The sequence below is a fragment of the Leptonychotes weddellii genome, chromosome 3 (genome assembly GCF_054177405.1).
Source record: "Leptonychotes weddellii isolate Sample4059 chromosome 3, ASM5417740v2, whole genome shotgun sequence".
In the NCBI taxonomy this organism is placed as follows: Eukaryota; Metazoa; Chordata; class Mammalia; order Carnivora; family Phocidae; genus Leptonychotes; species Leptonychotes weddellii.
In genome coordinates this window covers 48,831,831-48,857,553 of record NC_138371.1, presented here as the reverse complement: position 1 = coordinate 48,857,553, position 25,723 = coordinate 48,831,831, and the positions used below count along the sequence as shown (strand labels likewise).

The following is a 25,723-nucleotide window of genomic DNA, read 5'->3' as shown; positions in this document are numbered from 1 at the left end:
AGAGCTTGTTCCATGTTTGTTTTAAGTAGAGGGGATTACACATCAGGCCAGGCCTACAGCCAGAGCAAGCATCGTGCCCTGAACTGAAAGAATTTCAGCATTCACTAAAGTATGTCTCTGGGGTGAGATATGTTCCGGGAGAGGTAAACTGGAACAAGACCAACACAGGTCTTATAAGTCATATTAATGTGTTTGGGCTTGACCTAAAGGTGATGGGGAGTCAAAGGCAGATTTGAAACAAGAGCATGGCATGATGAGACTTCTATATTAGGAATATCAGTGGTTGAAATATGGATTATGTGTATGTGCAGAGGAGCTGCAAGGGAAGGGGTGGAAGGCAAGGGCAGGGCTGATGGTGGTAAGAAGTCCAAGTCAGAGGCATTACAGCCGCCCAAGTGAGGGACAGTTTTAGCATGAATTGTGTGTGAGTCAGGCTGTAGTGAGAAGACTGATGAGAGAGGCAGAATCAGTAGGACACGATCACCGATGGGATATGAGACTAACATCCAGGGGTCTAAAGCGAAGCTCCCAGCCGGGCAGATGGAGGGGTCAATTGCAGAGAAGGAACGCACAGGGAGGTGAAAGCTTGAAGGGAAATTTGGGATCTTTCTGAGCATTGACCCTAGCTCCACTCCAAGTCACAACTTTTGATTTTCATCTTTGGCTACCACACACTGAGACTGAGAGGGAGGGCTTCACTGTTAGACTTTGGGGGTCTCCTCTTCCCACTGGGCTGCGCCTGCTTTCTAGCATCGGGAGGAAGGGTGGACGAGCAACAGCCAGGAGAAAGGCAATTCTCAGATGAGGCTCTCATTTCTAATTTCTCTGATCATCATTTGTTTAAAATACTTTGCAATCATAAAAATTACTAGGATTATTCAATAAATGACAATGTTCCTGAATTTTCAGTTATGTTGGATTTGGAGGTATCTCAAATATTACAGCAAGGATTCAGAGTTGGTCAGTATGTCAAGGTTTTGCTCTCAAATATTTGATGTTAACCTAATAAATGTTGATCCTTTAAAGATGAAGAAAGTGGGGCGCCTGGGTGGCTCAGTTGGTTAAGCAACTGCCTTCGGCTCAGGTCATGATCCTGGAGTCCCTGGATCGAGTCCCGCATCGGGCTCCCTGCTCAGCGGGGAGTCTGCTTCTCCCTCTCCCGCTCCCCCCTCTTGTGCTCTGTCTCTAAAATAAATAAATAAAATCTTTAAAAAAAAAAAAGATGAAGAAAGTTACTTAGCGAATGGCTAATACATATCCCTCCCTAACGTATCTTCTCAGACTTTACACAGGCAATTCATAGTACATCAATGACAGAAATTAATCCTTATCCATATACTGAGTTATAGTCTTTTCTCATCTCCAGGAATTTCACATGGGTTATTAATACCAGAAGGAAAATTTTAACGAATAGTACTTAGTTTCGGATAAAAAGAATAATGTATTTTTTTTTTTTTTGCCAGACTAAACATCAACTGATATGCTAACAATCCTTTATGAAGTTAGCAGCTATCAGGAAAAAGCAAAAACAAAAACAAAAAACAAACAAGCAAAAAACCCTAAAGGATGGGTTCAGTTTTTTGAAAACAAACTTTTCAAAAGTAAATGTATCATTCTGCTCAATATTGATGAACATTATCTGCATTATTTATTAGCCATATCATATATAGTACAGGTAGATCTTTTTTAAAAAATCTAAAATTTAGGTGAAAAGTCAAATTTAAGAAAGTTACTTTTGAACTTCTTAACAATTGTGCTGTGTGAATTTTTAAAGTGAAAAAAAATAGAAATCAATACTATGTAAGGAAAAAAAGAAAGATGGATGAGAAAGCTTTCAGGGGCTCTATCAATATTTTAAGCAAGTGTAGAGGAATAAGTCAAGTTGTTGCGGCAGCATTACCAAGGTTATTCACATCTAATGCCTATGTGGCTTTTGATAAAATTCTTTATTTCTTTATATCTTAGTTTTTTCATAAATAAAAGAAACAGAATCAAAACTAACTCACCAAAATGCCATAAAAGAAGGTTTATAATGGCTTTTGACAAGCGCTCGATAAAAAGTATAGCGTTATTACCAGATCCATCTTATTTTATTTTTACACAGACCTGGATCCCTATGAACCAAAAGGAATGATTTTGAAAGTCACTTCTTTACTGTAATGATCTTTAAGATCGATAACAAAATCTTTCCCCAGAAGAAATGGGCAAATAAAACTGAACACAAAGAGAATACCTCCATAGATTAAGGGGTTTGAATCCTGCATGCAAACTGCATTTTACAGTGGGGGAAACATATCTAAACCACCATCTATTCAGGGAACAACAGAACCACATCATCTGTGGATAAAATACAGACCAGAACCGATATGAATCAGACAGGCAGCATTGTCCTTACTCAGAATGCTGAACAATAAAATAAACTTTTTTGTTTATCCTTCTCAAAATTGTTAGGAGTTCTCTTAATGCAAACAACAAAGTAGAAAGTCCAAGTAGAAAGTCCATGGAAGCAGAATCTAAGCTATTTCTGTTTGGCTCTGAGCAAGGTATTTATCTGTTATATCCTGAACAAGGAACAGAGCGAACTAAAAAATATCCCTGAGTAAACAACGGTAAAATCGGCTGGGTAACCACGAAAATAATGATTACTGAAACACTTGCATTATAGTCAAATTAATTGTAGCTCCTTACAGGAAAAGACCATTAAAAGCCACAAAGCCCATAAACAAACTAGATGGAAGCGACGCTTAAAGAAGCTAATCTAATGTCATACTTGCCCACAGAGGAAACTGTACTCTTCACACGGCATAAATCATTAACATAAGTGTAGAAACACTGGTGGACTACCATCTTCCCTCATGGTTCAGGAGAGCTGGGCGAGAGGGAGGACTGTAGAGGTGGCAGGTTAAGGAGGCAAGGCTAATGAGAGAAAAGTGGGTTTGCTTGCTGCTTCCCTTGCTCACTACCTCCTTCCTTCTGGAACTTCTCTTTAGCCCTGCCTCCTGAGATGTGTCTCTCTAGGTCCTCCTCTGGCCCCTCCGATCAAGTTGCTCTGTCCCTTCAAAGTCTGTTCTTCCTCTGCTATGTATGTTGATGTTCCAGTTTCACCACTGGTTTTCTGCTGGTGGTCCTCTACAACTTCTCCCTGGATGACCCCTGTCTCTCAGGGCACTGTCTCTGCTAAGGACTGCTACTCAGAGCCCCGACCTCTGCCCCAAGCCTCAGCTCTGTATATCCAGTGGCCAACTGGATCCCCCATAATCATGTCTAGAGCCAAACTTATTTGGGCTGAAAGATTTTACTCTGAAATGTGAGAATGAAGTTACTCATTCTAAAGGAATATCCTGAGATAATAAAAAATATATTTAGAAGAGGAAGCGAGCCAGTGCCAAAGAGTGAGAAAGAAAGAACATTAACCATATTTCTTATAAATCTTCAGGGTACAAGAATTACATATTTTAATAATATTTTTAGCCATCTGAGTACAAATTAAATCTAACGTTGTTTGAACGCCAGGTTCAAATGAAGGGTGACCCTTTGTTCTGTTGGATTTGTTTTCAGCCCCTCATCAAATGTTAAAACCAGATTGAGAAACAGAAGTAGAAATGCTGTTTATTTGGAATCCTCCTTGGCCTCTAAGCATTGCTCCTTTCCCATGCAAAGTGGAGAAGCTTTTAAAGACCTCTCTGAGTGAAGCTCCATGTGGGAGCTGATTCCGTTCCCTCTTCACTGCAGAATGCTCAACTCAGAGGAAGAATGCGGCGGAGGCGGCGGGGGCGGGGGGAGAGGGGGCGGGGAGGAGAAAAAGAAAAAGGGAAAGCAAAAAGGAGGAAAGAATGAACTTAATACATTTCTCTCTCTACCCAAAATGTGTGTGTAAAGAATAAGTGGTAATTAATTATGCCAAAATGTTTTGGTGTTATCAAAATTTTTTTAAAGGAGATGTGCCCATGTTTTTTAGATTATGTTCTCACCTAATGCTAATACGATACCCACAGGATATTTGAAAAATTTGAAGTTCTAGAAGATTTTCATTGAAAAACTGTTAGAATTTCTCCATGGGTTCATTTTTAAAGCAAAAGTTGAAAGAAATTTAAATTCTAATATGTCTTCAGGAACACTTGAACTCGATTCTTCCCCTAGACAACTCTTCTCCTTATATTCTTTAGATTAAATGGTGGCAACTATCATAACACATGCCTTCAACCTCCCCTTTTCTTCTCACAGCCACACAGCCACACAAACACTGGGCCCTACAGGTTTAATCTTCCACTATGTCTCAAATTCATCCCTGTGACTGACCACTGCCCTACTTCAAATCCTCATCTTTTCCCATCATCACTGGTCTCCTTTACTCCACTTTTATTCTCTTTGTATCCATCTCCCAGGCAGCTGCTAAAACAATTTTTCAAAAATCCAAATTGATTCACACAAATCTTCTGCTTAAATCCTTTTTTTCATTCTGTATCATTTCATCTACTCAAATAATATCTGCTGAGGACCAGGACCTCTGTGTCAGATCAACATACAATGTTGGGAACGTGGCACAAACGAGACCAACAGGATCTCCATGCCCACAGAGCTTTGCCCTCACCATCGAATTTACACTAATATGGCTTACATGGTCCTCCAAGAGGAGACCCCTAACGACCCTCTGAGCTTCATTTCTCACCATCCCTGTCTCAAACATTACATTAGCAACACACGCCTGTTTATAGTTCCCTGTATACGTCATGCTCTTTCTCACCTTTGTGATTTTCTCCTACTGACCCTTTTCTCTCCTCTCCCACTTGATCTGCGTTTTTCTATGCATTCTCTGAGAGAAAGTCTCTCTCTGACCCACTCAGACTGGGTGAAGTATTCTTCCACTGTGTTCCTATATAATACCTACATTCTGTATCACTGTATCTATATCTATTATGTTGTAAATATCTGTATACATATATGGACACAATTCATTTTAGGTACATCTAGTTCTAGACAAACATTTATTCTACCAAATTCAAACATAATGACTCATATATTCAATGGTAAATTTAGAAAAAGTTGTTGGCAAAGAGATGCTGATATTAACAGAGTTACAATTCAGGGAAGAGGGCGGGCAGGAGGCAGGAGTTGTTTGGATCCCAGTTCTAATTCCATTTCCATGATGGACTTAAAAAACTCAGGCAGTTCAACAAATATAGAGTAAATTCAACGGACTGTCTTGTTCTAGTAATCTCTGCTGCACTAGTATGTTTGCCTTCCTGATTGAGGTATTAATAATTGTGTTGTGATAAAGTCTGGTCCTTTTGCTAGGGGAGAGGGTTTGAGGAAAAGCTCTTAACAGATGGTTTCAAGCATTCTTCATATGAGAATAAGGAACCCAGGAGAAAACTGTATATAAAAATATATTGAGGCAGTACGGAGTAATCATTACCTGCAAATATACAATTATATATGGAGGAGAAGTCCTATACCATTGGGCTACTAGAGGAAAAACTAAGACTTTCTTTGAGACCTTCAGAACACTTCATGAGACAAAAAACAGGCTACCCAAGCCCAGTTGGATTGAAGGGATCTTGTTTTTTAAGGCCAGTATCAGTGGGAAGTAAGCCAAAGCTGCCTCCTCAGATGAGATCTTGGAATAATTTCTTTTTTTTTCCATTTTAAGCTACTTCTAGTTCTAATTAGAGTAGATAATATAAAGTTGATTATACATCAACCATAAAATCTCATGGTGAAACATAAAGTCTCTCTAATAATAAGTGCCAAAAGTATCCATAAATATAGATCCTTTCCATCTGTAAGACCATTTACTATAATTCTCTAATTATATAGAGCTGGTATCTACTTTACATAGAAACTTTGCCTCTGTATGTCAGTATATTTCTAGTAGAAAATGTGGCAACTAGACCTGTGCTCTTTTATAATTACTGATCTTGAGGGAAAAAAGCAGGTTAATGTAAGGGTTTATTAAAACCCTATGTAAGTTGTATAACTTCTTATCGGAAAAAAACTATAATTGCTTTTTTTTTTTTTTTTTTAAGATTTTATTTATTTATTTATTTGAGAGAGAGAGAGAGAATGAGAGACAGAGAGCACAAGAGGGAGGAGGGTCAGAGGGAGAAGCAGACTCCCCGCCGAGCAGGGAGCCCGACGCGGGACTCGATCCCGGGACTCCAGGATCATGACCTGAGCCGAAGGCAGTCGCTTAACCGACTGAGCCACCCAGGCGCCCCTATAATTGCTTTTTAATATAAAAGTTTAGATAATTACATTTCAGTGTTTTTAGTACATTACTAAGAAGAATACTAGTTATGCCCACAGTAAGGAAAATAATGAATAAAATAATTGCTCTGTGGTCTGAACTGTCTGTTAAAAACAAAACACAAAAAACAAAAACCCAAAACAACAACAAAAAAAACAAACTCACACACACACCAAACAACTTGTGGCCATGAACAAATGTTAGTGTGCTTGAATTTCTGTAAGTTTTCTTGGGCTGGTATATTTAATTCTCACAATGTTTGTAAACTAACTTATGTTCATTTTTCATATTAAGAAATTATTACATTTTTTTCTGCTTTGGCAATTACTCATTATTTAATTACATATTTATGTGGTGTTACTGTTGGCTAGACACCTCAGACATTACTTTCCTTAACTAGTGACAGTACTCTGAATATGGTATGTGTATGTGTGTATACATATGTATGTCTGGGCATGTATCCATATACACAGCAATAGATTCTTCATACATGTTTACATTTATGTGTCGCATATTTAAGTACTATAGACTCACTCTTTAGCTCAAATCCATTTACACACTCATTCAAATATTTCTCTTAAGCATCTACCATGAGCCAGGCCCTGTGCTTATCCTGAGTGAGACATTGTCCCTGCTCTCCAGAATCTAGCAGGGAAAACAAAACAAACATGGGACAAAGACAATGACTGAGTTATATATAGGTAATGTGTAACTCTCCTTTCTGAGTACATACTACAACTAAAACCAAATCTTAAAACTATAACAATTATACACAAAGCAGACTGTTATAGTAGGTATAGTCATCTTGCCTTCTCAAATCAAAACCATCAGAGAGTATGCGTGGGTGTCTGCCCATATGAGTAGTCACACTGAGACCATCTATGAGGCATAGAAAGAAAATGATTTTATGTTACCATACACCTTACTTATCTATATATTCATAATTGCTCTGCCCAGATGCTGAGAACTATTCAGGATCTACTCAAGTCATTAGTATTATTAATTCCCAATCAAGACAGTTCAGAATTTACTAACTCATGTACCTAGTGGGAAGCATTCCTTTTACCTTTCAAAGTCACCAGACTGTGTTCCTGAAGCCTGAAAGTCACATTGGGCCTTCACTGTTTGTTCAGCTGATCACAAATCAGAGGTAATGCCATTTACATTGCTAATAGACTTTGCTCCAAAGTATGTTAACTCCAGGTTTGGTGCAGTTTCTCCTACCCGAGAAAAGCTTATTTGACCTCCTGCATGAAACTTTAACTAGAACTAATTATCTGAATAAGAACATTTCCTTACTGGTATATCCACAAAAACATACACATATTAAATCTAGAAATGTATGAAATTCTCTAATTAACTATTCCATGTGAGAATTAGGACTAGTGTGCAAAACAAATTAAGGTACGTATTATTGATTTATCCTGACATACACATTAGATGACCTGACAAATCTGGGCATATTAAGAGAGCACCTCCCAGTCATTATGATTGACATAGCCTACGTGACAATGACCTCTTATGTTAGGCTTTTAGAATCAGACTAATAGAAAAAATATGTATTTTGGTAGAGATTACATTCTGCATAATGTGGAGAAAAACTGCAAATAATTGGACTTTTCTGTATACCAAATTTCAAGCAGTTAAATCTTTGCTTCTTTAATGTTCCTTTGATCACAATTATTAGCATATTATTGGCTTACTGGTGTGAAATGAAAAACAAGAATTCCAAATTCAGTTTACTTTATTAACGAGCACTAAATGACCTCAAACCAAAGCCAGATAAAAAATCCCACTGGTGTGCTTAATGTATAACTAGTAGAGTTTAAAATATCTGCTAATTGCTAACTGTTTTAATCGGTTGCTTGAGTAGGCAAGAATAAATATACACATGCAGAGACAGATATTCAGGTGACAATTAAGGTGCTTGTATCTCATATTATGAATTTTATAACACTTATAAACTTGTAATGTATTTTGAGATCAGCCAATACTGTACATAATTTGAATAATATTTTATCAAGTCCAATAAAATGTATAAATTTGGTTTCACAGTTAAACTCAATGCAATAGGATTTGATATGTGCTTAAAAATAATAACCAACAATTCTGAACATTTTTCTGTGTAGGTGTATGCTGATTTCTATGCATTACATAATTTAATTTTCATTAGTACCCTATGAGGTGGACTCTTACTATTTCCATGTCATAGAGAAGATTGAGAAATTGTAGTGAGTTAAGTAACTTGCCCACTTACTGTTAATAAGTGACAGAACTTGGACTGAAGCCAAAATTGAGTGATTCCAGAGCCAAATTCCAGCTCATATACAGTCTGCTGTGAATTAGAAATTGGAAGGCCTGGAATGGTCTCAGTGTCAATCAATTATTAGCCTTGAGACCTTAGGGAAATTACTGAACTTCTCCAAACTTCAATTTTCTAATATATAAAATAGAGCTGATAACATATCCCAAGCATTCCTTTGGAGTTGCCATAAGGATTAAAGAGATAATGTTAGCAAGAAAACTGTAGAGTGCTCTACAAATATCACTTTATTATATTGTAATATCTTAACATTTTGCAACTCCCAAGGCATTTTGTGGGGCTAACCAATGACACTGACCAAATATCTCCTTAGAGAAAGAGACTTTAGGAAGCCACCAGAGCAATCTTCTACTGTAGGAAATTTTAAGGAGGTTGTCCAGGGTGGCACAGGGTAATTAGAAAAAAATTCACCCTTTGTGGGTGCCATGATAAATGAAAGGGAGGTCAGTGCTAAGGACTGAATGTTTTTATTCTCCCAAAATTCATATGTTGAAGCCCTAACCCCAATGTAAATATAGATTGGAGATAGGGTCTGAGAGTTAGAGTGGTAGTTAAATGGGTCATAAGGGTGGGGCCCTAATCCAATAGGGCTGATGCTCTTTTAAGAAGGGGAAGAGATACCAGAGTACTCTCTCTCTGCCATGTGAGGACACAGAGAGAAGGCAACGACCTGCAAACCAGGAAGAAAGTTCTCACCAGAAACTGAATTGGCAGGAACATTGATATTGGACTTCCCCGTCTCCAGAACTGTGAGAAATAAGTATTTGTTGTTTAAGTGACCTGGTCTATGTCTATGGTATTTTGCTATGGCAGCCCAAGCCAGCTAATACAACCAGTATTTTGTTCACCCCTCATGTTACCAATATCACCAAAAAGCAGGGCCACCTGAGCCCTGTCCAGCTGCCAGGTGGATGACAGTGTGGTCTGACAGATCACATGAGTGGCTGACAACTTGTAGTTAGGACCCATGGAATGTAAGAATGTCCTAGGCAAGCTTAGCGTGAATGGGGCTCAGTATAAACTGCTTTGCCTAGAATAAAACTGTCCAAGTTTAGCAAATTATAGTAAATATCCTCAAGAAAACAATCAAACCAAACCAATAAAAAAATGAAAAAGTTCCAAGAATGCAGTCCCATGTTTGTAAATACAAATTATTGCCAAAAGCTTGAAACTGAATCCATGAAAAGAACAGTGGAAAAATTCTGATTAACAAAATTACAACTGAACAAGCAAAAAATTTCTACATTAAAAGTAAGTAGCATCTCATCTAAAACTAATGATGTAATGTATGGGGATTAACATAAGAATAAAAAAAAAAAAGAAAAAAAAAAAGTAAGTAGCATAGTTCACTTTGTATCTTCCCTTTTTCACCAGAGCACAGCTATTTTCTAAATTAATCTACCAGAGTTTCCTCAGCTAGAAGGGTAGTGAGCTGAAGTCATTACATATAAAAACAAGCACACATTGAAATATTACTTCTGCAGCTTCTTTTCCTTAGGATGATATAAACCTTATTTCTTGGGAGTTGTGTTTTAATTTACAAGAAGATAGGCAAGTTTTCAAATGAAAACATAGCTTCCCAGGAAGATCTGTCCTAAAATCTGAGTAATGTAAAGCATAGTTGATAAAGTATTTCCACTTACCTTCTCCTTTCACATTAATCACCTTTCAGCTGATTTGATTCTAGATGAACATTTATTCCATGTGAGGCACTATTCCAGGTGCTTAGAGCAGGGTCTACCAGTTTTCTTGCCAATCTCCCTGATACCAGGAGTATTAGTTTAGCAAGTGCTTCCCAGATAAAGAAAGCATTTCTCAACTTCCCTTGCAGCTAGCTGGGGCCACATGACTAAGCTCTGGCCAATGAAATATGAGTTCAAGTGATATCTTCCGGGTCATTCCCTTAGAAAAAAAAGGTGTGTTTCCTCTAGCTTTCCTCCCTCTGGTGGCCTGGAATGTGGAAGTGGTGGTGAGCTGAGCATGCAAAAGGAATGCAGACCACAGGTGGCTAAGCAACAAGATGGAGGAGCCTGGCCTCCCAAAAAGCTGTTATACCATTTCTGGATTGTTAGGTGAGACAGAAACAAGCCTCTGTTGTGTGAAAGCCACTGTATTCTTGGGCTTTCATTACAGTAATAATGTATCCTGTATTTTCATTAAGGTATTTCACTGAGGTATTACTATCCCAGTTTTACCAGAGAATTGAGGTTTAGAGAGATTAAAGAACTTTCTTATAATCACACAGGTGGTAAGTGGTAAAGCTGGAATTTTAATCAAGTGCCTTTTCCATTGGATCTTTTTTATACTAATAGAGAGAAAATTACTAATTTATAGAAAATCAGTATTGTGCAGTTTTCTAATCCCTGATCTATTAATTTGATAGGATTATAAAAAGGCTTCAGTTTCCTTGAATTAGAATCTATGCTACAAATCCCTATTTTTCTATTTTTTTTTTATTTTAAAGATTTTTATTTATTTATTTGTCAGAGAGAGAGAGAGCACAAGCAGGGGAGCAGCAGAGGGAGAGGGAGAAGCAGACTCCTCACTGAGCAAGGAGCCCGATGTGGGACTCGATCCCAGGACCCTGGGATCATGACCCGAGCCGAAGGCAGACGCTTAACGACTGAGCCACCCAGGCATCCCTCCCTGTTTTTCTAATAAAGTGCCTGACAGTTACCAATTCCTCCAGGACCTACTCCTCAAAATATGTTCCATTAGAAAAAATTATATAGAAAAAGTATGCTGATTCTCCCGGACTATAAAGTGGAGGGCTAGTCAGAATGCTCTAATAATTTACAAAATAATACACTGAAAAATCACAATAACTCAGAAACAGATCAGAGGTTTTCCTGGTATGCATTTTCTTCCCTGTTATCCTTATATTAACACATAAGTTTGTTCTCAGAAAGAACCATACGTGCATTCACTCACCATTTAATAAACATTTACTGAGTGCCTAGTTTATGTCAGGTACTTCTTAAAATCCTGGGGAAACAACAGGAAACAAACTAGACAAAGTCCCCACATGCACAGAGATTGTACTCAAATGCATCTACTGTAGGTAATATCCTACACAAATGAACATGACAGGCTTTCAGTGTGTGCCAGTAATTCATATATTTTTAAAATAAACTTTGTTTTGGAATAATTTTAATTTATAGAAAAATTACAAAGATAATACAGAGAGTTCCATATACTCCTCACTCACTTTCCTCTAATGTTAACATATTATTACCATGGTACATTTATGAAAATGAAGAAACCAATATTGGTACATTTCTATTAACTAAACCCAGAATATATTCAGATTTCACTAGGTTTTATTGTTGTTGTTTTACTAATTTCCTTTCTCTGTCCAGGACCCAATCCCAGACTACCACATTACATTTACACCTCAGGCTTCCTTAGTTGCCTTTAGTCTGTGATAGTGTCTCAGTCGTTCCTTTGTTATCATGGCCTTGACAAGTTTGAGGAGGTATTTTGTGACTGTCCCTCAATTTGGGGTTGTCTAATTTTTTTTTCATAATTGAATGGGAGGTTTTTTTTTTTTCTTTTTAAAGAATATCACAGGGGTAAAGTGCCCTTTTCATCACTTCATACCAAGGAATAAATAATAACAATATGACTTATCATGAGTGATGTTAATCCTGATCTCTAAGGATTCCTGGTTTTGTTTGTTGGAAAATATTGGGTGTGCTTCTTGCTACTGAGATAAACCCCATGTCTGTAAGTCTGTATTAAAATATAGTAAATTTGGGGCGCCTGGGTGGCTCAGTTGGTTAAGCGACGACTGCCTTCGGCTCAGGTCATGATCCTGGAGTCCCAGGATCGAGTCCTGCATCGGGCTCCCTGCTCGGCAGGGAGTCTGCTTCTCTCTCTGACCCTCCTCCCTCTCATGCTCTCTGTCTCTCATTCTCTCTCTCTCTCAAATAAATAAATAAAATCTTTAAAAAAAAATTAAAAAAAAATAAATAAAATATAGTAAATTTATTTGGGAATACATTCACACACACACACATACCCACATGCACAGGACTTAGAGGCAGTAAAATAATGTTAGGTATAGAATGGCAAAATGAATTCTTAAAGGCTCCATTTCTATCTTTTATATTCAAGATGCTAGGTCTTAAAGAATTTACATATAAGCATACTCACTCTATCAGAACGCACTTTGGAAGGCTCCCTAAAAGAGATCATCATCATCTTCACTCTGTCCTCAAATCGACAGCTTGGCACACAGAAGTGGTGACTGGTACTCTAGCAGGCATTTTGAATATCAGGGCCATACTTTAGCATTGATAAAGTATTGAGCTAAAAAGAACCTGGATTCCTTAATGACTTTGTGGAGCATCAGGCAAACCCTGGATTGCAGACCTCAAGACTTATTTTGTGTAGGAAAAAAATACACTATCTATTTAAGCCATTATTATCAGGGCTCTGTTTGTGAGTCAAATGCAATTCCTAATATAGGTAGTTTGGAGAAGAGGCAGAGGGAAGTAAAATTTACTGAGAGCGCTGTGTCCCAAGTACTTTATATGCTTTTAGTTCATGTCATCATCAAGACAAAACAAATTTGAAAAAATTAAAAAATCAACGACACTAAAACTCATGCATAGGTTTACAAAGCTCAATATTAAAACTGAACCAGAATTGGATGTCTGTGTGGCTCAGTCAGTTAAGCGTCTGCCTTCAGCTCAGGTCATGATCCCAGGGTCCTGGGATCGAGTCCCGCATCAGGCTCCTTGCTCAGTAGGGAGTCTGCTTCTCCCTCTCCCTCTGCCTGCTGGTCCCCCTGCTTGTGCTTGCTCGCTCTCTCTCTGACAAATAAATAAATAAATAAAATCGTCAAAAAAAAAAAAAAGCTGAACTGGAATTTAAACCAAACCATGTTTTCCCATCACAGCATGCTAAAATGTCTTGTTTATCATAGGTACCCAGACCTATGTTGATTACTAGCAATGGGTATAGACACATATTATTTTACTTCACTCAACAAGTAATATAAGATAAAATTTAAATAAATAATATGACATATATTTAAATACGCAACAAAACAGAAACATGCATCCATAGTTTGAGTCCTCCCATTTCTCTCCATGACTAGCACCTCAAACAGTACAAGTGGCATCAGGGTGACTTCAGGAGTGAAGCCTCAAACTTACTGTCCTCAGCCCATATATAACTATAGATTTTCTCTCAGGGCTAGAATGGGAAACCATACAGACCACCCATCAATCTATCTGCCTACCTTTACATTCATATGTACTGAGCATCTACCATATGCTGAACAACCTGTTAATTCCTGCATACATAATTTTGACTAAGACACAGCTCCTATTCTCCAAAAGCTTACAGTTCAGTAAGAGAAACAGAAAAATAAATATGCAATTAGAATAGAATAGGGTTTTTCAAGTTCAGCACTAATGACATTTTGTACTAGATTATCTTTGTGTGGAGATCTGTGCATTGTAGGATATTTAGCAGCATCCTGGCCTCTACTTACTGGAGGTCAGTAGCACCCCAACCCTTTCTTATAACCGAAAGTGTCTCTAGACACTTTGAAATGTCAAAGAGCACTTGTCAAATGTTCCCTGGGGGTAAAAATCACACTTCTAACTCCTATGTCTCCCCCTCTCCCATACTTTATTGAGAACTGCTGTAACAGAGTACAAGCCACCATAAAACCACAAAAGATGGGCATCTGACAACAGAGGCCTGGGTCAGAAAAGTTTTCTGGAGGAAGTAAATCCTTAACAGTGGCTTGAAAATTCCATAAAATGCAGCCAGATGAAGTAAATGATTATATGTATTTTTATATGTGTATCAAGAAGGCCTTCTAAATATGTGCAAAGACTCAGAGTTTATAATGAGTATAATCCATCCGAGAGAATAAAGGTAGTTTAGCATGTTTGGAATGGGAGGATGTATAAAAGGGAATTGATCTTTCTAGAACACACATGTGAATAGTTCCTAAGTTCTACTTGGAACTACCTGTGTCATGGCTTCTCACAAAATTCAGAATCCTTATGTCATATAAAGCCTTTTCCATTTGTTCCAGTCATCCTTTGCATATTTCATCTTATCCTTACATTCCAGCCACACAGGCCATCTGTTAGATCCTGAGGCTTTATATTGACTTTCTCCCACAGGCCTGTGTTCTTAGACCTCTAGCCCCTACTCATCTAGAGAATGATATTCAAACTCAGTTCAAGCATCTTCTCTCTAAAGTCTTTGTCAATCTTCTTCCCCCCACTGAGCCCAAATAGGACTGACCACTCCTCTTTTGGTGCCTCCCAAAAGATATATAAGGTATATTTGTATAACTTATAAAATTTCTGTAATAGTATCAAACTGCTTTATTGCATGCATTAGTTTTTATAGGTGTATCTCCTATTGAACTATCAGCTCCTTGAAGACAGGGGCTGCTTTTTATTATTATTATTTTTTGTCTCACTGAAACATGGTATTTATCAGGAGCTCAATAAATATCTGTTGAATGAATCCACTCCAAGCCTCTATTAATACCAGTGAGGGAACAAGGCCTGGAGAAGTTAAAGGACTTACCCAAGGTCACCCATCTAATGAGTGGCAGAGTGGGGACAGAAGCTGTGGCCTGACTTTAAACTAGGGCTCTGAGCATTGTCCCAGATGCTACTTCATCTGTTTGAAAAGAGAGAGCCCAGGGCCCAACTCTATGGCTTGCTAACTTGGCTGAACAACGTTTTGATACTGAAGTGACTATGTGATGGGAACAAATTTTTTTTTTTTCTGATTGAGAGAAAAAGTGCGCTAGATAGTTTTACAATGATGTATTATTTGATTTTATTCTCATCTTCTTCCCTATTTGCTCCTTCTACCTGGTTGACTTCACCAATTAGCATTTAGTTAGATATTTTCAAAAATTTCAAAATCCGTAAGTAGATATCAGCTGAAGATAAACTAAGTGCTACCACATTCTTCTTGTTGCCAGAAGGAAAAAAAAAACCTGTCTTGGATGAAGAATTTACCATACATATTTCATACATCAATAATTATTAGTAGGTTGAAATTGTTTTTGTTTGTTTTTGCTGTTTAAAGATAACAATAAAAAAAAGAGAGTAATAAATTCTAGTCTCTCTTGGAATTATGTGATTAGGTTGCCAGATATGAGGAGAATAAATTTGTATTAGGTTACGTTTTTTTTTCTAAATGACCAGAGAGATAACTAGCTTGTCCATTTCATTCATTCATTCACAAATAAAACAGAACATTTAACTGGTAAATATGTTTTATTTGGAATGCTTTAATAGTTCTTAGTATATAACATTAATATGTAAAGGCCCTAAAGAGTCCATTAAAACTCTGCACAACAAGCTGTATTTTAATAATGCAGAGACTATGCGAGATGGAAGCCAATTTCTGCCATTTAGATAACATAAGCAAAAACAATTTCCCGAAAGAGCTGAAGCTTATAAGTAAGAGGTTTAAAATGCACAGGTCTTACAGATGGCAGAACTTAACATCAGCCTCAAAAGCACAGAAAAAGAAAAGATAAAAATTCGCTCCAAACCCAGGCTTCTTTCAAGTCTTCTACTCAAAAGAGGATCTAGGATGCTAATGAATAATCAACTTTCAGTTTCTTCTAATAATAAATTCCGTTTCTAAATCTATGAAGTAAAACAAACTTGCACTATGTTTAGTTTCCCTCAGAAGATAAAGTGGTCTTTCATTTTCCTTTAGGAGTCGACAAAATTTGAATATAAAAAGACTTGACACGCTGAGTCGAGGTGAAAAACCAAATGCCATTTTGTCAATGACAGTTTCTAACCTCTATTGGAAAGGCCAGCATTTTGCAGGCTCTTTTCTCTGGATCAGCAAAACCTGCGATATAAAGAAATCCTCTTCTGCTTGGGCAGATTTTCATTTCAAAGAGGAGGAATGAATGAGGAAGATGATTTTTCTCATCCTTATTTGGAAAATCCCACAAGCCAAGACCCAGTCCTGCCATCATTCCTCATGCAAGCAGAGAGGTAGGAGGTAGTATTTGAGTTCCGTCAGACTTACCTACCACAGTTGCTAGAATCATCTTCCAACTTAGTCTCTCTCTCAGGAAGGAGCCTGAGGCCATGAAAACCACTCATTCATCACCTGCCATGCCACAGTGATTCTCTGAGCAGACACCCTGGGCTGGTGTAATTTGCTTGACAGCCCCGAGGTCAGCCTGCCTAATGACTGAAAATCTTTTCTTTTCCATCTTGAAATGTTATAAGGCACTGTCCTTTGTATACAGGGATGATGTTCCTGACTCACCATCAATGGTGGTGAATCTGAAAAGCAAAATGTGACGATCCAGTAGGGCTGAGCTTGAGGGCTTTACATGGAAGGAAAATTTCACAAAATGATAGGAACTCTTGAAAACCCCTGCACTGCTGAGAGAGCTCTGCCTTCATCTTACCTTAGGCTTTCAGAAACCTCTTCGCATCCAACCCAATACCTCCAGCCTCTCTGATACTTTTCATATTTTTGTCTTAGTTTTCAGGCAGATTTCTATTACCTGGAACAATTCCATATGTTGACTGGTACACCCCATATATTTACAGGGACAAAGAAGCCCTAAATAATAATCATACTCAAGCACCTTGGGAAGAATTAAGAAAGGTGTGTCCACTTTAATTTGAATTTTCTTTTTATTTGTCAGTTTGCCTCTCAGACTTAATGCCAGGAGGGAATAAAAATCATTACCCCCTAGTTGCTCAATGGCATACATAAAATGAAGAGGGGGCTTAACTCGGATCTAATTAACTGGCTTGATTTCTGCTCTGAATGATGCAGCTCCTTGCTCATTCTCCTATCAGATCCAAACCAGGCAGAGCTGCCCAGACACACATTCCATAGAGAAAGGAGAGCAGCAAAGAAGAGAACAAAAGGAGGTTGGAGAAAGGGGGAACATATATTTATTTCTGAAGTGGGCAATTGTACTGGCATTTCTTTAATTCACGGCAATTTCGTGTCCCCTAGAGAGGGGGAAGAGAAAAGGCAGTTAAAGCCCAGATTATATATCTATTTCTTATTTGTATATATCTATTGACACTGGACCTGATACATGAAGAGTGTTTTCCTGTAGGGTCCAAGAATTTAGAAATAATTAACCAAGCTTTACTTTACCAGACTCTCTCCATGAATAAAAAAGGAAAAAATGTTATGAAGACCCCATTAGCTAGTTACTGGAATACAGCAGGTTTAAAATTGTGAAACTGGCCCACTTTGGTAACAGGAACTGATTCTTATGGAAAGCTATGCAACCAACCAATTTGAAAAAAGGGATGTTACTATGATGTGAATACCTAACTTATGGCTAGTGTGAAACCTAGTGTTGATCTGCTGATTTTCCTTTTGTGAGGTAGATCTAATTATAATTAGATATTTAATTCAACATTCATTAAACTGTCACCACAAGGACAAAAATTATAAAGGGGAACAATTTAGCACAGTATAGAGGAAAGTACATCTTTAAAAAGGGCAGGGTTAACATCCTTGCTGTTGTGTAGAGTCTGTGTGTAACCCTAGAGTGGTCACCTAACCGCCCCCGACACTATGATCTCCATCAGTAGATGATGACCCTCCGACAGGGTTGTCAGAGTTGAGGGAGAGAAGGAGCAGATCCTGGAGACAGCCTCCTGAGGTTTGAAATTTCCACCACCTCAGTAGACCTTGGGCAAGTGAGTGAACCTATCAGATTTCTCACTCTAAGATAGGATTATGTTAAAATTTCTTTCACGGGATTACGTAAGACAATGTATGCGTGGGATTTCAGCCCAAAACCTGACATCTGAAACTTTATCTGCATCTGTTTTTACCTGTGACTCCTTTGCTATTGTTATTGGTATTATCATCATTATTATACCATCCAGAATGTGGTAGTGTATAATAAATAGTAGCTTTTTCTCTTTTAAATTCCCTTTTTGTCCCCTTCTAAGAATTTTACATGTTTAATAGCACATGCCTTGGGGATATGACTCCCAAGCAGAGTCAGAACCCAGTGGGAGGCAGTGGGTTGGCTGGGCGAATACTTCTTTGCCTATATACTTCCTTAAAAGACTTGTCATAATAATCATCCCTACAAAAGGCTAATTGCAGAAGCATCTCAAGACTGTTCTACCCAGATGGTGTCTCAGCACCTGGTGGAGCTTTAGGGTGAAAAATAAAGCAACTGGCCCTTTTCTTTTTGCTTTGGCTTATACTTTGCTCTGTCTACTTAACACTAAGAATGGGTTCTCCTTGGAGGTTCACAAGAGAAATATTGTCTACTACCTCTCTCGTGTCCTCATAAATTGGTTATCATGGAATATGTGGGTTGTCTTCATTAATAGGTAGACTGAGGCACAGGCAGAGCCTTTCAGTGATTTATCAAGTGTCAGAGCTATAGGCTGAATCTCAGGTCTCTCTCCAGGGTCCATTCTATAAGGTCACTTGGACCTGTAGGTCTCTTCTGCTCCAGTGACTCTAAGTATCAGCTTATTTTCTTTTTTCTTAGTGGAAAACAAGACCCAGAGCCTGCCACCAGTCCATAATGAGAAAATGTAGTGGTGTTAGCAGCAGTTTGACTAGGTGTCTTGCCATTACAAGTGAAAGAAATATCTTTCCCAAAATCATATATATATATATATATGCCATTTATGAAGAATAAAGGTATGAATTGCCTTAAAAAGGAGACAGAGCTGTGACAGACAGATCTTGGTATCTTTCCCTGTTCTTTCTCCCCTTTTCCTGGTCTCCTAGAAAATGTAGCTCTTCCAGCAGTGATGAAGTTTAAGAGCACTCTAGACCCTCTTCCTCTATCCATACAGGCAAACATAATGTCTATTCAGGGGGAAAAAAAACCTGTTTCCTTAAATAACTGCCATTTTGTTAACTCATAAGTGTAGCATTGACCACTGTAATTTAATAGTCTCAGTACGTTGGATGGCTAAAACACAAATTCAGTCATTACAATCATAACATGGACTCTACTCTTTTCATAGAATGCTTTCCTTCGGCAATAAGTACACCTCATTAAAAAACGGAGAATGAAAGCATGACATTGTGATTAACCCTGTGTTATCTTTACAGTAGCAGAAACCCACAGCATACTTCACCCCATAAAAGTGCTAATATTTAGTAACTGGGAAAAGAATACTGAACAAACGTACACTATAAGATCTTTGGACAATGCTTTTTACAGAAAAAAAATGTACCATAAAAACTCCTTTGGAATTACATTCTATTATTTCATGGTCCAGATGGAGTTGTTGCATTATGTTAATTATTAACAAGGTAACAAAATATTAAACTGAAAATGTGTTAGCTCTAATTGCAAGTTGTATGTCTAAAGTGCTTATGGAAGGTTTTTGGCAACCCTAATCATTAGATATTTTATTCCTTTGTGTCTTTTTTATTGATAGCAGGCTCTAATGGCTTCTCAAAAATCCCTACAACCTTGTATTAAGCGTATTTTAAGTGAACACTGTGAATTTTCCTATGGGAAAACGGTCTATTACAATCTCCCTTGGGGATTCTAAAACCTAGGTCTTTGCAGTGAGCTTTATTTATTCAACCCACCATAAAAAGTTATTGTTAGAAGGGAAGACAAAGGAAATAACTTGTCTGGGATTCAATTAAATTTCTCTAAAATATTAATATTGCTTTCAATTATGATAAAAATGAATTACTTGCTATCAACGGGAATGAAAACCTGGTTCAGGACAAGAAACATTTTCTTTAAAAGGTAGTAATCAGTCGCCCGGCTAGCTCAGTCGGTAGAGCATGAGACTCTTAAAATGTAATAAACATTGAAACATAACAGATAATCACCGTCAGAAATTATATATGAAAAAGAATATGACAGTATCTGAAAAAGACACCACTCCATTATTTTTATTCTGTTTGCTGAACATTTCAAATATTTTCCATTTAAATACTTTCTCTTTACCCAAAGTTACCAGCAACAATAGTATCCTTAAAAACCTTTTTTACAGGGCGCCTGGGTGGCTCAGATGGTTAAGCGTCTGCCTTCGGCTCGGGTCATGATCCCAGGGTCCTGGGATCGAGTCCCACATCGGGCTCCCTGCTCCTTGGGAGCCTGCTTCTCCCTCTGCCTCTCTCTGTCTCTCATGAATAAATAAATAAAATCTTTAAAAAAAAAAAAACTTTTTTACAAATCCTGCATGAATACATTTTATTAAATAACCATATATTTCTGAACTATAATTCTATAGGAATTTTTATTAGGAATGTTTTTTTGATTACTGAATGGAAAATATCCTCTCATTTATTATAATTCTACAAGAATCTGGGTAGTTCAATGTTCATGCATCTAAATAGGAACAATTGCTTAAGTATTCGAGAACACTCCCAGAAAAAGACATAGTTCTGAAGAGGCACAGACACCCCAGGATCAGAAAAGGCAATTCTGTCCTTGCTGTTTTTAACAAGACATCAAGACTAACTGGTTCTACCCAAATTTCGACTACCATGAACATGTTTTTTAAGAGTTCCTACATTTCTCTATACCATCCTTTAGCCCATCTTAGGTATTACTAGGATGACCATGTAATTAACTATCTAAAAAAGGAGCACAGTTTTGAGAATGAAAGGGGATACTATTAATAGGCATAGCCTGGGACTGTCCCAAGCAAATGGGGATGAACGGTCACCTTAGTTACACCTATCTTCCTTCATAACCCTTCTGCTGCCATTAAGTTAAAAATGCACATGTGTAGCAGTTACCTTCTCCAAACTACAATTTCTACTTCCAGGACCATAAGTAATGATGGCAGAGGGAAGGGTGGGAGTAAAACAACCAGGCAGATTTCTTCCAACTTTGAAAAGGAAAAAAAGCAGGCAAAAAGAAAGAAAAGACCTAAAGAAAATAAGATCAGCTACCAGAATAGGGCATAAATTGAAAACATTTCACCCTGTTGTCCCAGGTACTTGCTTCTTGCTTTCCTTTGAGCCCTTAGCCTACTGACAATAGGTTTAGTAGTTTATTGGAATTAATTTGTTATTGTTATTAAGCAGCTCTAATTTCAACTTAATTTGGCAGTCACACAAATAAATCTAAATAAATATTAGAATAAGCAGTAGTTAATTCTGTCAGGTTTCATTTGTGAACAATATTCAAAGCTATTGTAAAGGGTCCAGTGCTCTCAAATGGCAGCGATGCTCGTTAAGTCATTGTTGACTCATCCACAAATACTATATAATACCTACTTTTTTGCATATCGTCACAGCAGGGAAGACATTATTCACCACTACTGGTTTCTAGTCTTCTTTGTGTCTGCCTGTATCTAAGCCCCAATGTTCTGAGCCTAAGACTCAGAAAATAATGCGCTAACATATGACTCAAGCCAGCTTATGGCACTTGGCCTAAGGTTGACTCAGTTACTAAAACCACCATCACTGCTGTAAGCCCAGTGTAAGCTGATGTTATTTTTGACAATAGCATTTTTGGAGCTGGTTCAGATAAAGAAAAAAAAAAAAAGCTTGTTAAGTAGGATTCTCATTTCAGGACAGCAGTATCTTATACAAACCATAAAACAAAGCCACTGTCTCAGGTGACATAAGTGAACTCTTGTTGTAAGTTAGAAATGATGAGCAGACTTTGCAGATCTATAACATGATAAAGTATATTTCATTAAGCATAAAATAAGTGCCAGTGAAAAATAATAACCTGATTTTTATCTTCATTTAATATTAATCATTGAGACCTTACACTGTCAAAAATGAAAATTATTATTTAAAATATTTTACTAAAACCTACAAAAAAATATTTTACTAAAATCTGAACATAAGAGGATTCAAAGGGAAAATGATCCCTTAAGTATCTGATCTTTTCATTACTACCTCCAAAACAGAGAATTTGGCTTCCTATGGAAAATGGCTTTCCTAGGCCTTCTTAATTTAAATATTAGGTCCTCAAGGGGATCCTGTGGTTGTTCCACAGCTATACCAACTTTTCCTATTATTTCTTTCCAAAAAAAGCTTAAAAACTACATTTCCTGTATGTTCTTGTTGCTAGGGTTCTAGATATGATTTTGGTTTCACCAATTATGAATGCTCAATTAGGTCCCATGCAAAGAGACTCAGGGCTTACGGCATCGGGTTGTGATGCTATGGGCAGGAGCAGAGGTACGAGGTGGAAATGCTTCTCAATTGTGGCTGTAACAGCAGCTCCTTATCAAAGCCACGTTCTGTGATAGGCCAGAAAGTCACATCCAGAAAGTCGATTTTCAGCTATCCCAAATATTCTGGAAGTCATTTAATATGCTATAATAAACCCCTTTCTTATTGAATTAGCTAATATGAATTTGTTCTCTGCAGTTGACCCCTGACCAATGCACTATTCCTTAAAGTGAGAACTCAAAATTACTAATTTCCTTATTCAAAATTTAAAAAAATATGGAACATTATTTCTCCTAAAAAATAGAATTTTCATCTTCCCACCTTGGCCTCTTTTTTAATTTTTCTCCAACAATTTAGCAAGTTCTTAGCACATTATGCAAGTCCGTCTCCTATCTCTCTATACCTTCTCTTGCTGCTGTTAAGGAAAACAAGATGAATCATGCTGGTGTGTTCTGGGAATGGTGATCTGGCCATTCTCCCAACATAGGCCATACCATTTACCTTCATTTGGAAACTTAGTTACGTTCTTGTGTGATGAAAACAAAATTTTCCCAACTGGGCTTTTACTTTGAAGTGATACTTCAGGTTCAGGTTGCTATATGAAGTTTCTATACAGAGTAAACAATTCAAGGAATGATATCAATGGGTGTGCAAGAAAGGTAAGAGATTCTACAGTGACTTGTGAACAACTAAGGCTCTGAAGGGGAGGCTTAAAATCTACTTCTCTAAGTGCACACTGATGAGTTTGAAGTAGAAAATAACCAGGGAGTTCCTGGAGTCAGAAATATATGCATTTGTAACTTAATAAAAAGCATACAGAACATATAGCATTTTAACAACTGTTTTCAGAGCAAACATTGTTAAGCGTTCAGAAGTGAATTTATATGGAGACCTCATGGAACCACTTTATTCTCTTTTAAATTGCATAAACTCAATTCTTTAGAATATTAATATCTGTATTAGGTTTGCTGATTGCTGCATAACAAATTACCAAATGAACTGACTGGCTTAGCACAGCATCCATTTAATATTGCAGCATTCTGTAGGTCAGAAGTCTGAGTGGGCTTTACTAGGTTCTTTGCTGAGGATCTGACAAGGCTGAAATTAAGGTGTTGAATAAGCTGGACTCTTATCCAGAGGAGCTCAGTTCTGCTCTCTAGACTACTGGTTCTACCCCCTGAGTCAACCTCCCTTTTATACGAACAGTAGCATCTGTTTGCAGCCAACTCGTTTTTTTAGCCTACTTCCTGTAAATAGAATTTTGGGGTCCATCAGCCTCCTTTTACTTTGTACTCTTTTTGTTCCTTTCAGTTCTAACTGGTAGTGTTTCTGTTGATATAATTTTCTTAGAAATTTTGTGCCTCTTTTTTTTTTTAAAGCTTTTATTTATTTGAGAGAGAGAGAGAGAGCACGTGAACACAAGCAGGGGGAGGGGCAGAAGGAGAGAGAGAGAGGGGGAGAGAGAGAGAAAGAGAGAGAGAGAGAGAGAAGCAGGCTCCCCGCTGAATGCAGAACCAGAAGCAGAGCTGTGCACAGGCCACACGGGGCCTAATGGGGCTCCATCCCAGGACCCTGAGATCATGACCTGAGCTGAAGGCAGATGCTCAACTGACTGAAACCCTAGGCATCCCCAAAATTTTGTGTATCTTATGGATGACACAACAGTGTTCTCCGTTAGACAGAGCCATATCCATAAGTCTTTTTGAGATAATTCCTTCTCTGTGTTTGGCTCCTGTTGAGATGGGTGAGGGCAACACAGATTCCTGGAAGCTCTCTAATTTAATTGCAAAGGGCTATGAGGCACAATCTTAAGTTTTTATGACCGAATACTGATCATTTGATCTTTGAAAAGGTTTCAGCAAAAAGTTTTACAGCCACCCTTGTTTTTTTTTTGTTTTTGTTTTTTTCCTTCTCTTTCTAGTTCTTTTCTTTTCTTTTAGAGGTCTCTTAGTTTTAGCATCTTTTTGTCATCTGAATAGGTTGAGAACTTCCCAAATTTTCATGCCCTGGTTCCTTTTTGTTTTACAGTTCTTCCCTCAGTTTATCTCTTCTCTTGCATTTTTTTCTAAGTAGCAAGAAACAAGCCACATCTTAACACTTTGCTTGAAAACCTCTTTAGCTTATCCCAGCTCATCTTTCCCAAGTTCTGTTTTCCATATAACTGAAAGATACAATTCTACTCAACTTTGCCACTATGTAACAAAGGTCTCCATTCTTCTATTTCCTAATAACATGTTCCTCCTTTCCTACTAAGCCCCCACCAGCAGCATCTTTAATGTCCATATTTCTAAGAGTTTGTTCAAGGCAATCTAGGATTTTTTATTATACCCCTCAATATTCTTCCAGCCTCTATCCACTTCCTTCTCCAAAGCTATTCTTATATATTTGTTACGACAGCACCCCACATCCAGGTACCTAATCTATCTCTTTAGAAAGATGCTATTTCCCTTGGTTCTTATGTTTTTAACACCACAAATCTGGTGTTTATATTTTCATTGTGGGTTTAGTGCACCATCTTAAAAGGCACAGCAACACTTGATCACAATTCAGTAGTAGCCAATATCTACTATATAGATATATATACTGCTTTGACTCTATTTTACAAATAAGATGAACTGCCTTAGCACCTATGTTTGAATATGCACATAGCTTAATATGATGTCAATGACTGCAAATGCAAAGTTGATCTGTATCTTTCACAGTTATCTCCCAAAAGTCAGTAGATCTACCCTTGAAATTAAGCTTCCATTAGTCTTTTGGGTTCTTTCCATCCATCTTTCCTCTAGTCACTCCATTTGAGCTTCTCACACAACCGATGCATAGATATCTTTGTGCCATCATAAGTCCTATTGATAGAAGCTACATCCTAATACCATTTTATTTTTCATTTTAAGGTAGCTTGGGAACATTAGAATATTTCTTGAGATAGATACGAAGTATATATGATGTTCAAGTCTTAGAGTTAGGGAAAAAAATGGATAATATTTTTGCTTCATAGGCCTTTTTCTTTCTTG

General features: G+C 37.6%; 1 protein-coding gene across 8 annotated transcripts in view; it reads right to left on the bottom strand.

Annotated features, from left to right (window-relative positions):
- ZNF385B (zinc finger protein 385B) overlaps window positions 1-25,723 on the bottom strand; it is a 370,262-nt gene that overhangs the window by 104,456 nt on the left and 240,083 nt on the right. Inside the window, exon 1 of one of the 8 annotated variants that reach the window (XM_081814049.1) lies at window positions 21,798-22,074. The exons of 6 other annotated variants lie outside the window; for them this stretch is intronic. In XM_081814049.1, the coding sequence (XP_081670175.1) occupies window positions 21,798-21,807 (10 nt within the window). In that variant the 5' untranslated portion in view covers window positions 21,808-22,074. Of the gene's footprint in view, window positions 1-10,213; window positions 10,417-21,797; window positions 22,075-25,723 lie in introns of those variants that run through there. One more of the 8 variants, XM_081814051.1, reaches the window with a different exon arrangement.